This window comes from Scylla paramamosain, chromosome 18 (genome assembly GCF_035594125.1).
Source record: "Scylla paramamosain isolate STU-SP2022 chromosome 18, ASM3559412v1, whole genome shotgun sequence".
Lineage (NCBI taxonomy): Eukaryota > Metazoa > Arthropoda > Malacostraca > Decapoda > Portunidae > Scylla > Scylla paramamosain.
The window spans coordinates 16,729,870-16,742,264 of record NC_087168.1 but is presented as its reverse complement, the minus strand read 5'-3'; the positions used below and the strand labels follow the sequence as shown (position 1 = coordinate 16,742,264).

Below are 12,395 nucleotides of genomic sequence, written 5' to 3'. Positions count from 1 at the left end.
AGATAAAAAAATAAAATAAAAAAGTTAGGCATACTGTTTGAGAATCTTTATGACGTATACATGAAAGGACGTATATTACAACTATATAATTATGCCCTGTTGTTGTTAACTCAGTAACTAACATTAAAACATGGAAGTACTCACAACTCTTACTATTAGTCACTGCTCAATTTTTTTTTTGTGTGGGAATGACAAGTTGGGAATGGGCAAATGCTCCCCCGCTGAGAGAGAGAGAGAGAGAGAGAGAGAGAGAGAGAGAGTTGAGAGTAGTTGGGCGAGGCACACTCCTTATCAGCGGAAGTGTCTCATGTGGTGTGCCTGTTTGCTTTGTAGACATAGATAAATTCTTTTAATTCGATACACTACACAATTCATGCTGTGCGAAAATACTGACTTACAAGTCAAAACACATTTATTAAAACCGCCAGATGTACTTAGCGCCGAAAAAAAAGACAATTTTTTTTTCTCCCTCTTTTCCCCAACTATGGATCTTTGAAGTATTACTGACACACACACTTCCTTCAACATTCCTTATAATACCTTGTAAGATATGAAACTTTAATCATATACCACTAAAACACAAACTTTTGCTGTAAAAAATACCAATGACATTTTTTCTCTTATTTTCTTCAAGCATAGCGTTTGAGACATTACTGCTACATACAAACGTTTCAGCATTTCTATTAACATCTAAAAGAGGATATAGGAAATCATTGTTTCGTGTTAAATCTCCGAAATATGAAGTTTTGAGGAAAGATAAAATACAGATGACAGCTTTTTTCTTACATTTTCTCCTAACATTAACTTTTGAAGCATTATTGATACATACATATACCTCAACACTACTATTAACACCTTTTATGAGATTTAGCATAGTAATTTCATCATAAATTACCGAAATATGAAGTTTTGAAGGAAAATTTGATACGGATGAAAAGTTTTTCTTACATTTTATCCAGGCATTAATCACTGAAGCATCATTGATATATGCAATCACTTTACAATTACTATTAACATCTTGTAGGAGATATAGGAGACAATAGTTTGAACTTGAATCCCCGAAATATGAAGTTTTGACAGAAAAGAAACCCTCCCTAGTTGAAGAATAAACATTTAGGGAAGTGATAACCGAGGCGGAGGGGAAGGAGGTGCAAGGAAAGCAATATATGAAAAAAATAACACGATTCAGCTCAGGAGGAGAGAAGAGGAAAACAGAAGCAAGGAGGAGGAAGGATAAAGCACGAATAGAGGCTAATAAGAAGGGGTATAAACTGCAGGAAGTCACAAGAAGAGGAAGAAGAAGGCGAGGGGCGTGAAGTATCACCACCATCACCGCTTCCACCACCACCACCACCACACCTGCCGCCTCTCCCTCGCCATGGACAGCAAAGGCCGGAAGATTGTCGTGTGTGATAATGGCACAGGGGTGAGTCTGTTAATGCATTCTAGAGGGAGGCAATAATGGAGGGGGAAAGAAATTCGGGGTCCCGGAAAAAAAAAACTGAGGGAGGAACCACTTGACATGTTGACATCTGACTCATTCTTATCTCCCCGAATTGTGTCTCCGGTTATGTGCAATAGTTAGAGATGGTATTGTTGTTAATGTTGTAAGGGGTGTATTTGTGTTAGTTAAGTAATCTCCGGTTTGGTTTGGCTCAGGGAATAGAAGATTGATGTTCAGCAAAGGGGGAGGTTAGGGTAGGTGTGGTGGTGATATCTCATCAGACCACACCCGCGGGGATTTGTGTTCTTGCCTGTTTCATTGTGTAGATTTCGACGTTTTAGTCACTTTAGGTTAGGAAGGTCAGGTTTTGGTATGGCTAGAGTTAAATTGAATGCAAGTTAATTTAGTGTAGTATTGGTTGGATGAGTTGTGCTGAAATAATTCTTTTTCTGTGGATAATCAGACCAGTAATTTGGTACTTTTGACTTGTGATAGAGTCTGTGGTCTAAAATATTTTTTATAAGGTATGATGTGTCATATTAAAAAATCTTGGAAATGGTTTGTTTTGTCCCTGTGCCATCTCCTCCTTATCTGAATGATGGGTTTGGTGGGAAAGTGGGGATCTTGTGAGAGGAAACAGAAGCACATTTTGAAAACTAAAATGTATTGAATTATTGCAACCCAGTGGCTTAAAATGGGGTCTTTTGCCCCCATGGCTTCTCCACAGTTGTGTTAACTAACAAGTGTTGGTCTCTTGTCTGAGCAAGTTGAATTAGCTGCCATACTTTGTTTTGTCCACATTAGTGACAGGCTTGTCATGATGCAATATGACCAAACGTTGACTGGATCTCTTCAAAGCCTTGGTAGACATTGAAGTCATAACATATTACCTCAACTCGCAAATCCCTCACATGAACCATAGAACATGGTTTATGTTAGCATACAACATATGGTGTGTGGCAAAGCAACAGTCTTCAAAAATTTGTTTTTCTTGTTATTAATTTCCAATAGATTTTAATGTGACCATCATTCTTAACCCTTCAGAATACAGTAGATGCTCCTGTATCCTGATTGCCACTATCTGGAATTTGCCACTACATGGAACAGCCTCCCAGTCTCCTGGTTGAGTGGCTGGCTCCCCATAATTCAAACGGCCCAAGCACTCAATTCTGCCACTTGATCCTGCCAGGGAGCATTATGTTTTAACAATTTTTCATTTATTCTTTGACATACATTTCTTGTGCTTTAATACTTTGTTTTCTTACTCATACAGCTGTGTTTTGGGTTATTTCTCAATTGTTAATGGTCAGGGAAACAACCTTCTGCATATCTGGAAACGCTGCATGTCTGACGTGCCCTTGGCTGAATTAATCTTGATATGGGAGTGTCTAATGTACGTGGAAAGGTTGTATCATTCATTCTGGATCAGTCATTGTTTTCACTTTCTCGTATCATTCTCCCTGAACCATTCACAGCATGCTGGGAAGCAGATTCTTAAGCATTATATAAACTCACTTTGCATGCATTTACACACACACAAACACACACACACACACACACACACACACACACACACACACACACACACACACACACACACACACACACACACACACACACACACACACACACACACACACACACACACACACACACACACACACACAATGTTAATTTGAAAACTTGGTATCGTCAGTGTTTGATAGCTGGAATTACATATTGGTTGGTATCTGCAGACATCATGGGGTTTTAACTGTGATTTTTCTTTATTAGCCAATACATAGTTAGAGATGTCTTATCCAGAGGGCTCTCCAGAGGAAGCTAAAATCATGTATGACTAATTAATTGATTAGTTAATAGAAATAATTGCAGTTGTTTCTCTCTCTCTCTCTCTCTCTCTCTCTCTCTCTCTCTCTCTCTCTCTCTCTCTCTCTCTCTCTCTCTCTCTCTCTCTCTCTCTCTCTCTCTCTCTCTCTCTCTCTCTCTCTCTCTCTCTCTCTCTCTCTCTCTCTCTCTCTCTCTCTCTCTCTCTCTCTCTCTCTCTCTCTCTCTCTCTCTCTCTCTCTCTCTCTCTCTCTCTCTCTCTCTCTCTCTCTCTCTCTCTCTCTCTCTCTCTCTCTCTCTCTCTCTCTCTCTCTCTCTCTCTCTCTCTCTCTCTCTCTCTCTCTCTCTCTCTCTCTCTCTCTCTCTCTCTCTCCAGTTTGTCAAGGTGGGATATGCCGGCTGCAACTTCCCAGCCCACATCTTCCCCTCGATGGTGGGCCGACCAATCATCAGGGCCACAAACAAGATTGGCGACATTGAAGTGAAGGTACATTAATTACTCTAGGCGTGCATGCTTCTTTCCTTGATGAAAAGCTGCATAGTGCTGTTACTAGCTTTGATCATTATCTGCAGCAAGCTGCAGTGTTTGGGCTGAAAAGAGCTGTACATAATTCAATTAGAGTGAAATGCCTTGAAATTGATTGATAGTTGAAGATGTGCTGGTTCTATCTTTTATTATAAGCTAGAATGTTTGTTTTATGATGTTTGGGTGTTGATAATGAAATGAGATTTTATGTGCATTCTGTGAGCTAAACAATGGAAGATGTGACATGAGGAATTTGTTAGGTGATGGTATAATATTATAGTATTAGGCTGATATAATATAATTCATAATACTTGAGTTTAGGGATTTTTTGCAGCTAATTTGCTTTGAATTCTGACTTCTTTTGGATTCACAGTACATAAACTGCAGCTTCACCTCACACAACACCAGAAATGTGCCTAATTTAGGATAATAAACCACCAACATGTCTTTAATGGACTCCACTTTATAACCATCCAGTGTGATCATATTCAGAGATGTGTCTAGTATATATTCTCAGGGTATATTGTTCATTATGATTCACTTATTAATGCAGGTGATCAAAGTATAGAATCTTTTATACCAGCAAAGCATTTATTGTTGTCTGTTGTTTTGTTTGGGTTATTTTTTTTCTGTATTTAACTTGTTTGATATTGAAAAATTTACTCTAATTTTTAGCTTGTTTAATGGTATTAAAGAATAACTGAGTTGTGTAATTTTGGTGATTTTTTTATTCAGGCTGTGTATTTTTATCTAAAATTTCAGCAGGTGTTCATTTAATTTGATTCACAGATGTCATGTAGAGTAATTGTGAACTATTTTCTTGATTTCTTTGCCTTGTTTGCTGTCTTTTGCTGTAGATAACTAAGCAATGCCATTTAACGTGATAACTGCATTGCCTTTAACACTTGATTTTATGATTCTATAATTTTTTTTCTTTCCAGTAGCTTCTTGAAGATGGTAATGCTACAAGTTTATTTTCTTATTTGTTACAGGGATTTATAGGTGTAAGCACTTTTGAGAGCAATGGTTCAGGTTGTATTACATCAGTTTCCATGAGAGTGATTTGCGTTGACGTGCCTTGCGTTGTTGGTAGTGTTGCTGCTGTTGAGTGGTTTGTCAGCAGACTAATAACCCTCCCTGCCACCCACTGTACAGCAGCTCATGCCTCTCTCTAATGGTTGTAGTGGACCACCAGCTTCTCATCTCTTATGCTCAACTAAAGTGTGTCAAGCATGAATTTTTAAATAGCTTGTGATAAATGCAAAGTGATTAAAAGTCAAAAGTATAAGAAATATAAAGGTCTTGTGTTTTAACTGTGCACAGTAATAATAAATAATAATGTTTATCATTATGAAGCAGCAGGATACAGTATAATAGTGCAAGTATTGAAAAGGTCTTGATTTACATGTTGAATAGAATGTGATTATGAAGGGCTGATTTTAAAATACTGGAAATAAAAGAAATAAGATAAAGTAAAAAAAAAAAAAAAGGGCTGTATGTGCATGGGGCGAAGTGAAATTTAAATTTATAATGTTTGAGATTTTTGAATAAAAACACTTAAAAAATTAGTGATGTCCAGTGTTTGTATGCATGTGTGTGTGTGTGTGTGTGTGTGTTTGTGTGTGTGTGTGTGTGCGTGTGTGTGTGTGTGTGTGTGTGTGTGTGTGTGTGTGTGTGTGTGTGTGTGTGTGAATTTCCAGCAAAGGTGTGGAGGAGTATTTATGATTGCATACATGCAGACAATTTGATTTGGCTGAGTCATTTAAGAGTGAATGTAATTTTTTTTTGTACAAGTGAAAAAAGATAGCCAAGGTCACAAGAATTTGTTTAAAAAGCCCATTCAGCTGCTGCTTCCTATAAACTGAAGTTTGTGGGATGTCTTGATATTCCTCTTTTATAACCATTCAAATTGAGTGAAGGAGAGAAACAGAGATAGAGGGTTTAACAGGTTATCAGTAAATTGATGAAAAATTGAAGATATTAGTTAATTCTAGCAGCATTTAGTTGTATAGATAATTATTCTTCATTGTTTCTTTCTCATGTTTTTATGCAGTAAAGAGGGGAAATTTCAGATTCTTTAGGCTCGTAAATTTGTAGAAGATGACTTTCAAGCACTTGAGGTTAAATATTAAATTCATGCTGTGGCTTTCAGATAATGATCAATTCATACTGCAGGCATAAACCTGAGAAGCTGATGATTTACATACATGCTGTTTCCTCAACACAAATACTGTGTACTAAAATAATAAAACATCACAACTATCGACTGAAAATATGCACTAATTGTTTGATACAGACGTACGTACATACCCCTTTCTGCAATATAAACATCTCATGGTATTGTACACAGTAAAAGGCATAAAATATGGAGATTGAAAAAATAATACCTTTTTTCCCCCCTCTTTTAAATGCTGAAGGATGAAGTTTTAGTACATCAGCATGGAGTGAATGTAGACAATAAGAATAACTGAACACTACTACCACAGTTGTAGCCAATAACAGTGTTGCTATTTACTGCCAGTCTTTACATCCCATTATTATATATCCCAGTGTCTTTCTCTTTTTTATAATCTACCTGGTATTTGTCTTATTATGTATGTATATATGTGTTAGTAAAGTTAATGCAGAATTCAATCCTTGGTGTGTGTGTGTGTGTGTGTGTGTGTGTGTGTGTGTGTGTGTGTGTGTGTGTGTGTGTGTGAAGTGAAGCAGTCCAGGTTTGAATGAATCCATTGTGTTTTCATGTCCATTAATCCGTTGTTTTGCATACCCTTGCTTGCACTGGAAGGAGTGGGCTCATTTCCCTGTAAGTAGTAGAGAGAGAGAGAGAGAGAGAGAGAGATAGAGAGAGAGAGAGAGAGAGAGAGAGAGAGAGAGAGAGAGAGAGAGAGAGAGAGAGAGAGAGAGAGAGATTCCCGAATGTTAGCATGTTTAAGAGAGAGAGAGAGAGAGAGAGAGAGAGAGAGAGAGAGAGAGAGAGAGAGAGAGAGAGAATTTGTTGTGTGTGTGTTTAGGTATGTAAGTGTGTGTGTGTGTGTGTTTGTGTATGTGTGTGTAAAAGTTTTCCAGTTTCTTGTGTTTTCTGTTCTGTGTTGTGACTATTAATTTTTCTTTATTTCCACCAAAAATCATGTATTATCAAACACCCCTCCCCCCCTTGAAAAGAGACAACTGTAAGTATGTATGTCTTATTTGTAGAATGCACCAGGATGTTTTCTTCATGTTTTTATTAATGAGTTCTTTATTTATTATTTGTACTAACTTGTAATGCAGTGTTTAAATATCTCTCCTAAAGTAGGTCTTAATAGTACTAAAAGTTACATGTGACATTGCTGCTACCTGTTCTCTAACTGAAGATATCACTGCTACATACCTCTATTCACACTCATAGGGCTTGTTTGAGTTGTGTAGGACTGGTAGTCATCTGGCAGCCTGTATGAGTAACCAGGACGCTTGAAAACTTAGGATCTTTTGTAGTTGTAATGTGTTGCTGTCTTAGTTATGATTCTGCACAGCTTTATATTATAGGCCTTATGGTTCTACCTTGTTTTATATCATAGGACTTATGCTGTGATTCTGCCCAGTTTTATATATTATAGGACTTTGTTATGATTCTACTTAGTTTTATATTATGGGACTTCAGTGATGGGTTCTGCTCAGTTTTATGTTATAGGATTTCTGTCATGATTCCGCCAAGTTCTATAATTATAGGGCTTACGTCATTTGTCTCGGTAGTAAAAAATTCACTCAATTGTCACTTAGAAAAGAAAGTGTGATAGAAGGCAACATGCATATGGCTTGGACAATCTTAGGGGGATCATCTAGTAGGAGTTCTGCTCATGGGATGAATTTATATTAATTTTGTGTGATTTCCACAGACTTAACCATAACTGCCCTTTTATTTTTATGCTATTTTTATTATTGTTATTTTTTAATGGATGGTGTTGGTTAATGTGTGTGTCTTTGATATATCATAGAAGAAGATTTATATAATCTTGACCTCACTGATCACAATTGTTGTGATTCCCTTGGTTACTGTATCAGAATGACTTGCCACTCATGTGACTGTTGTTTATCAGTACAATACAAGTCTTTCAGGATTTTTTAGACTATATACTGAATTTATATTGATAGTACTAATACAGTAATTTTGTTCTAGATTGGTTAGGTTTAGAATGTTAATGCCCTGTGCTAAAGGCCTCTGTGATAATTTTAGTGACAGATGCATGTATTGAGTCTTCTTCAGATTCTTTTGTATTTTTTTCCACACATCATTTCCTCCCTAAGGACAACCATATATGGCAATTTTAAGTGAATGTTACTTTCTATGACAAATAGAAGATAGTGGCTATCTGATTTTTGTTAATTTCCAGGTATTTAAACATTTATTTATGTATCTGTGAAATGAGTTTGCACCAGTTAGCCAGATTGTTTGCATGAACACCTGCTCTTCTTGTAGGAGTGTGGTTATTTTTGGTTCATGGGCCCCCTCTCCCACAGGACCTAATGGTGGGTGATGAGGCCAGCAAGCTGCGGTCCATGCTGGAGGTGACCTACCCCATGGAGAATGGCATTGTAAAAAACTGGGATGATATGTGTCATGTGTGGGATTACACCTTTGGCCCTGAGAAGATGAACCTGAATCCTCGGGAGTGTAAGATTATGCTGACTGAGCCTCCCATGAACCCCATCAAAAACAGGGAGAGGATGCTGGAGGTAAATATCGGCTAAGTCTTCTTTTTCTTGGCCTTGCAAGATAGGCCTGCCATCTGTAGAGGTTGTCAAGCTGGAACATTTACACTTCTCAGTTTCATTTTCAAATTATGTCTTTTTCACCTGAATTTATTCTGAGCATTTTGATAATCATATGTCAAATTTAGGAAGCTTAAGATTAGAGAGTAATTTTTCATAGCTAATGTTTGAATTGTATAATTTTTGTTTGAATAATAATATGTACTTGATTTATATTAACAAATCAATCATTATGTGCCTACTTTTGATAAACTTTGGTGTAAATTGATGTATTTAATGACTATGTTTGCAGTGGTGATGGCTATGTTGCTTTTTTGCTGTTTTCTTGATGTGGTTGGGTACTTTGTATTTATTTATAGGATTAAAGATGTTTGTGAAATATGCCTAGGTGAATAAAAAAACATAATTAATTGTTTAATGAGTTGAGAACAAAAAAGCCATGTTATTGCCATCTTCACCAGAAGTAATCTTACATAAAATAATGAGTGAGGACCAAACCTGTGCAAAGTTAACAGACTTAAGCCACAAAGCATCCAGTATTTAGAGTTCTGTATCCAAACACTTTCTTCTTCAAACTATTCTGTAGCTGAGTATTGCATAAGTTGTACACTAGAAACAAAATACCATTACATTTCATCTATATCCATTTTTCCTTCAGCATTTTCTGTGTTTTTTAATTTCTCTTCAACATCTGACTAGTCTTTCTTAGTTATTATCTTAGCTATTAATTATTATTATCTTAGTTATTGTCTTAGTTATTAATTATGAGGATGAAAGCTTGGTTATTATTATCTTAGTTATTATCTTATTAATGATCAGGATGCAAGCTAACCTTGATTGTGACCTTGTAACTGATGGTGTAGAATGAGGATCAGTAAACTTAACCTGTCACCACAGATGATGTTTGAGAAGTACGGGTTTGCTGGTGCCTTTGTGGCCATCCAGGCGGTGCTGACCCTATACGCCCAGGGCCTGCAGTCTGGGGTGGTGGTGGACTCTGGTGATGGTGTAACCCACATCTGTCCTGTGTATGAGGGCTTCACACTGCCACAGATCAGGTGGGTACAGGAGCAGGAGTTATCCACTGATTTATTCATTTGCTTCATCATTGCTATCATCATTGTCATCTTTGTCATCATTGTCATCATCATCAGCAGCAGCACCAGCATCAGCAGTATTTCATGTAATACATTTATTTTGTTTGTGTCCAAATATCTGTTTATCTATTTATTTTATTTATTCATTGATTCATTAGACATAGGTATGTTTCAACTAACACCCACCATGATATGCATCAACTCAGTAGAACTGCATCACATAGTGCAACCCTTGTGGTGGGGAACTTCCACAAGGAGTTTGGTTAGCAGCTATCAGAGGCATCAGAGAGAGAGATAAATAAATTTCAGATTCCATTGCAAACTGGTGTTGAAAATAGCAAACTATCTCTTCCCATGGAAATTTAGAGAACATTAAAACTCTGTCTCTAGTAGGCATCTATGTATAACCTGTCGTCCAAACTGGAGACAAATTCACCGGTGGAAAACAAAGACTTTTTTGATGCATTCTCAGTAACCATTCTGTCATGACCTAGACATCTTGATACCCTTATAGGAGATTGGATATTGCTGGACGGGACATCACTATGTACATGATCAAGTTGCTCCTCCTGAGGGGCTATGCCTTCAACCATTCTGCTGACTTTGAGACTGTGAGGATGATGAAAGAAAAGCTGTGCTATGTGGGCTACAACATTGAGCAAGAGCAGAAGCTGGCCACTGAGACCACTGTCCTTGTTGAGAATTATCAGCTGCCTGATGGTCGTGTTATTAAGGTAAATCATTGTCTTTTCTGAGGTGCAGGGTTGTGCCTTACTAACTGTTGTTATTGCTTGCACCAACCCATGGCACATCCTGTTATAAGATAGGTCCTTTTCACCATTTACATGTCTGGTGGTGGAATTGATGGAAAGAAGCACATAGATGGTATTGGCTGTATTGAGAGGATGAAAAATAAAGAATTTATAAAGAAAGTATATATGTGAATAAAATTGAAGGTCTTGATAGGAGAGGAAGGGCACTAAAGGAACACATGTGTGAAAGAGGTGCTAGTAGAGCCCACGTGTTTTGACAAGCAAGAAAGGAATGCTCAGGTATGGAGTGGTGGAGGCTTTTCTGCTGTGGCCACCCTTTGGGAGATGCTCCTGGAGGGAGCAAAATGTCAGAAAGAAATGGATAGATTTTGAACCTACCCTTTTTCCCCTCTTTTTTAAAAGTAATATGATTATAATTGTGGTCATGCATATGGAGGTGGTGGTGATAATTATTTGACATGTGAGACCAGAATGCTTGGTACTTATGGGACAGATAGGTAGTTAAGGATTGTGAGCATTATTTGAATGTTGCAAGATATTGGAGGAAGATAATGTTACAGACACTGGTGTGAGCATTACTTGTGTGTGTTGCAGGTTGGCGGGGAGAGGTTTGAGGCTCCCGAGGCACTCTTCCAGCCACACTTGATCAATGTGGAAGGCCAGGGCATTGCTGAGCTTCTCTTTGATACCATCCAACGCTGTGACATTGACATCAGGCCGGAGCTCTACAAACACATTGTTCTCTCAGGAGGCTCCACTATGTACCCAGGGCTGCCTTCCCGCCTGGAAAGGGAACTGAAGCAGCTCCACTTAGAAAGAGTGCTTAAAGTAAGAGATGACACTCAAATCCATATGAATTTTCTTTTGATAATTGTTTGTCTTTGTTTGTAAAGTGAAAAATATGTAGTTTACATATTGCCAGGAAATATTGCATACATGATCTTTACTACTGAAGTAAGTACTATATGGAAAACCATGACAACACCCCCAGGGAGATGTGGAGAGGTTATCTAAGCTCAAGATTCGCATTGAGGACCCTCCAAGGCGGAAGGACATGGTGTTCATTGGTGGTGCAGTGCTGGCTGACGTGATGAAGGACAGGGACAACTTTTGGATTTCCCGAGAGGAGTACCAGGAGAAGGGGGTGCAAGTAGCCCTGGAGAAGCTGATGCCTGGAGGCACCTCATAAGGAAGGTAGCATTAGGAACATGGTAGTTGTTTGTGTCATTGTTGATGGTGAATGTGATGTCACATCCTACATACTTTGCTCTCCCGGTCTTTTCATCTTACTCTGGATTCCTGCTCAGTACTGGAGTACATTCAGATCAGTTTGAAGTTTCAAGCACATTGTCCCAGAGTTCTGTCCCTCCTTCAAACAAACTCATTTCCATCACTGGAATGTGTAGCTCAAACTGTTTACTTATCACACATTCTTTATGATTAGATTTAAAATATGAACTTTATAAAAGTTTGTATTTTCCAGCCATGGGATTGTAAGTGTTATAGACCCATTGCAGCCTTGTAGGGTAATGTAAATACCGTGCGTACTGTCAGTATGAGAAAAGACCTAGTCTTTGTCATATTATCCCTACTACATGGTAGTAATTTATTATCATTCTAAGTCTGTGGTGTGTTTGTAATGACAGAGAAGATGCCTTCACTGAATGGGACATGGATAAGTCTTCCACCTGAAGTGCACCGAGGGTGGGTATGAACCGTTCATGCAGACGATGACATTTGTCGGGTTTGTTATGAGAGAACTTTTTGTGTCAAAATGTCACCTCCAGACATTATATGTACTTTATATTTGTCTTATTAATATATATTTTTCTGATTGAATGAATCTAGTAGTAATATTAAATGCAAAATACAGTAATGCAGTGAAAACTCTTACATTAATTATTTAAATTTAAGTTTCATTCAGTTAGTACTGTAAAATTACAGTTCATTTTAGTGCCCTCATGCATACAAATATCAGT

At 37.7% G+C, this 12,395-nt stretch overlaps 1 protein-coding gene across 2 annotated transcripts; it reads left to right on the top strand.

Moving 5' to 3' along the window:
- Positions 1–1,105: 1,105 nt before the first annotated feature.
- LOC135109178 (actin-related protein 2-B-like) lies at positions 1,106–12,284 on the top strand. 2 transcript variants are annotated; one of them, XM_064020330.1, is made up of 8 exons: positions 1,106–1,426; positions 3,645–3,755; positions 6,583–6,600; positions 8,295–8,510; positions 9,444–9,604; positions 10,158–10,377; positions 11,011–11,244; positions 11,408–12,284. In XM_064020330.1, the coding sequence occupies exons 1-8, from the start codon at positions 1,379–1,381 to the stop codon at positions 11,603–11,605; spliced, it is 1,206 nt and encodes a 401-aa protein (XP_063876400.1). In that variant the 5' UTR covers positions 1,106–1,378; the 3' UTR covers positions 11,606–12,284. The 2 variants fall into 2 exon arrangements, with proteins under 2 accessions (XP_063876400.1, XP_063876401.1); XM_064020331.1 differs by lacking the exon at positions 6,583–6,600 and having other exon boundaries at positions 1,107–1,426.
- Positions 12,285–12,395: the final 111 nt, after the last annotated feature.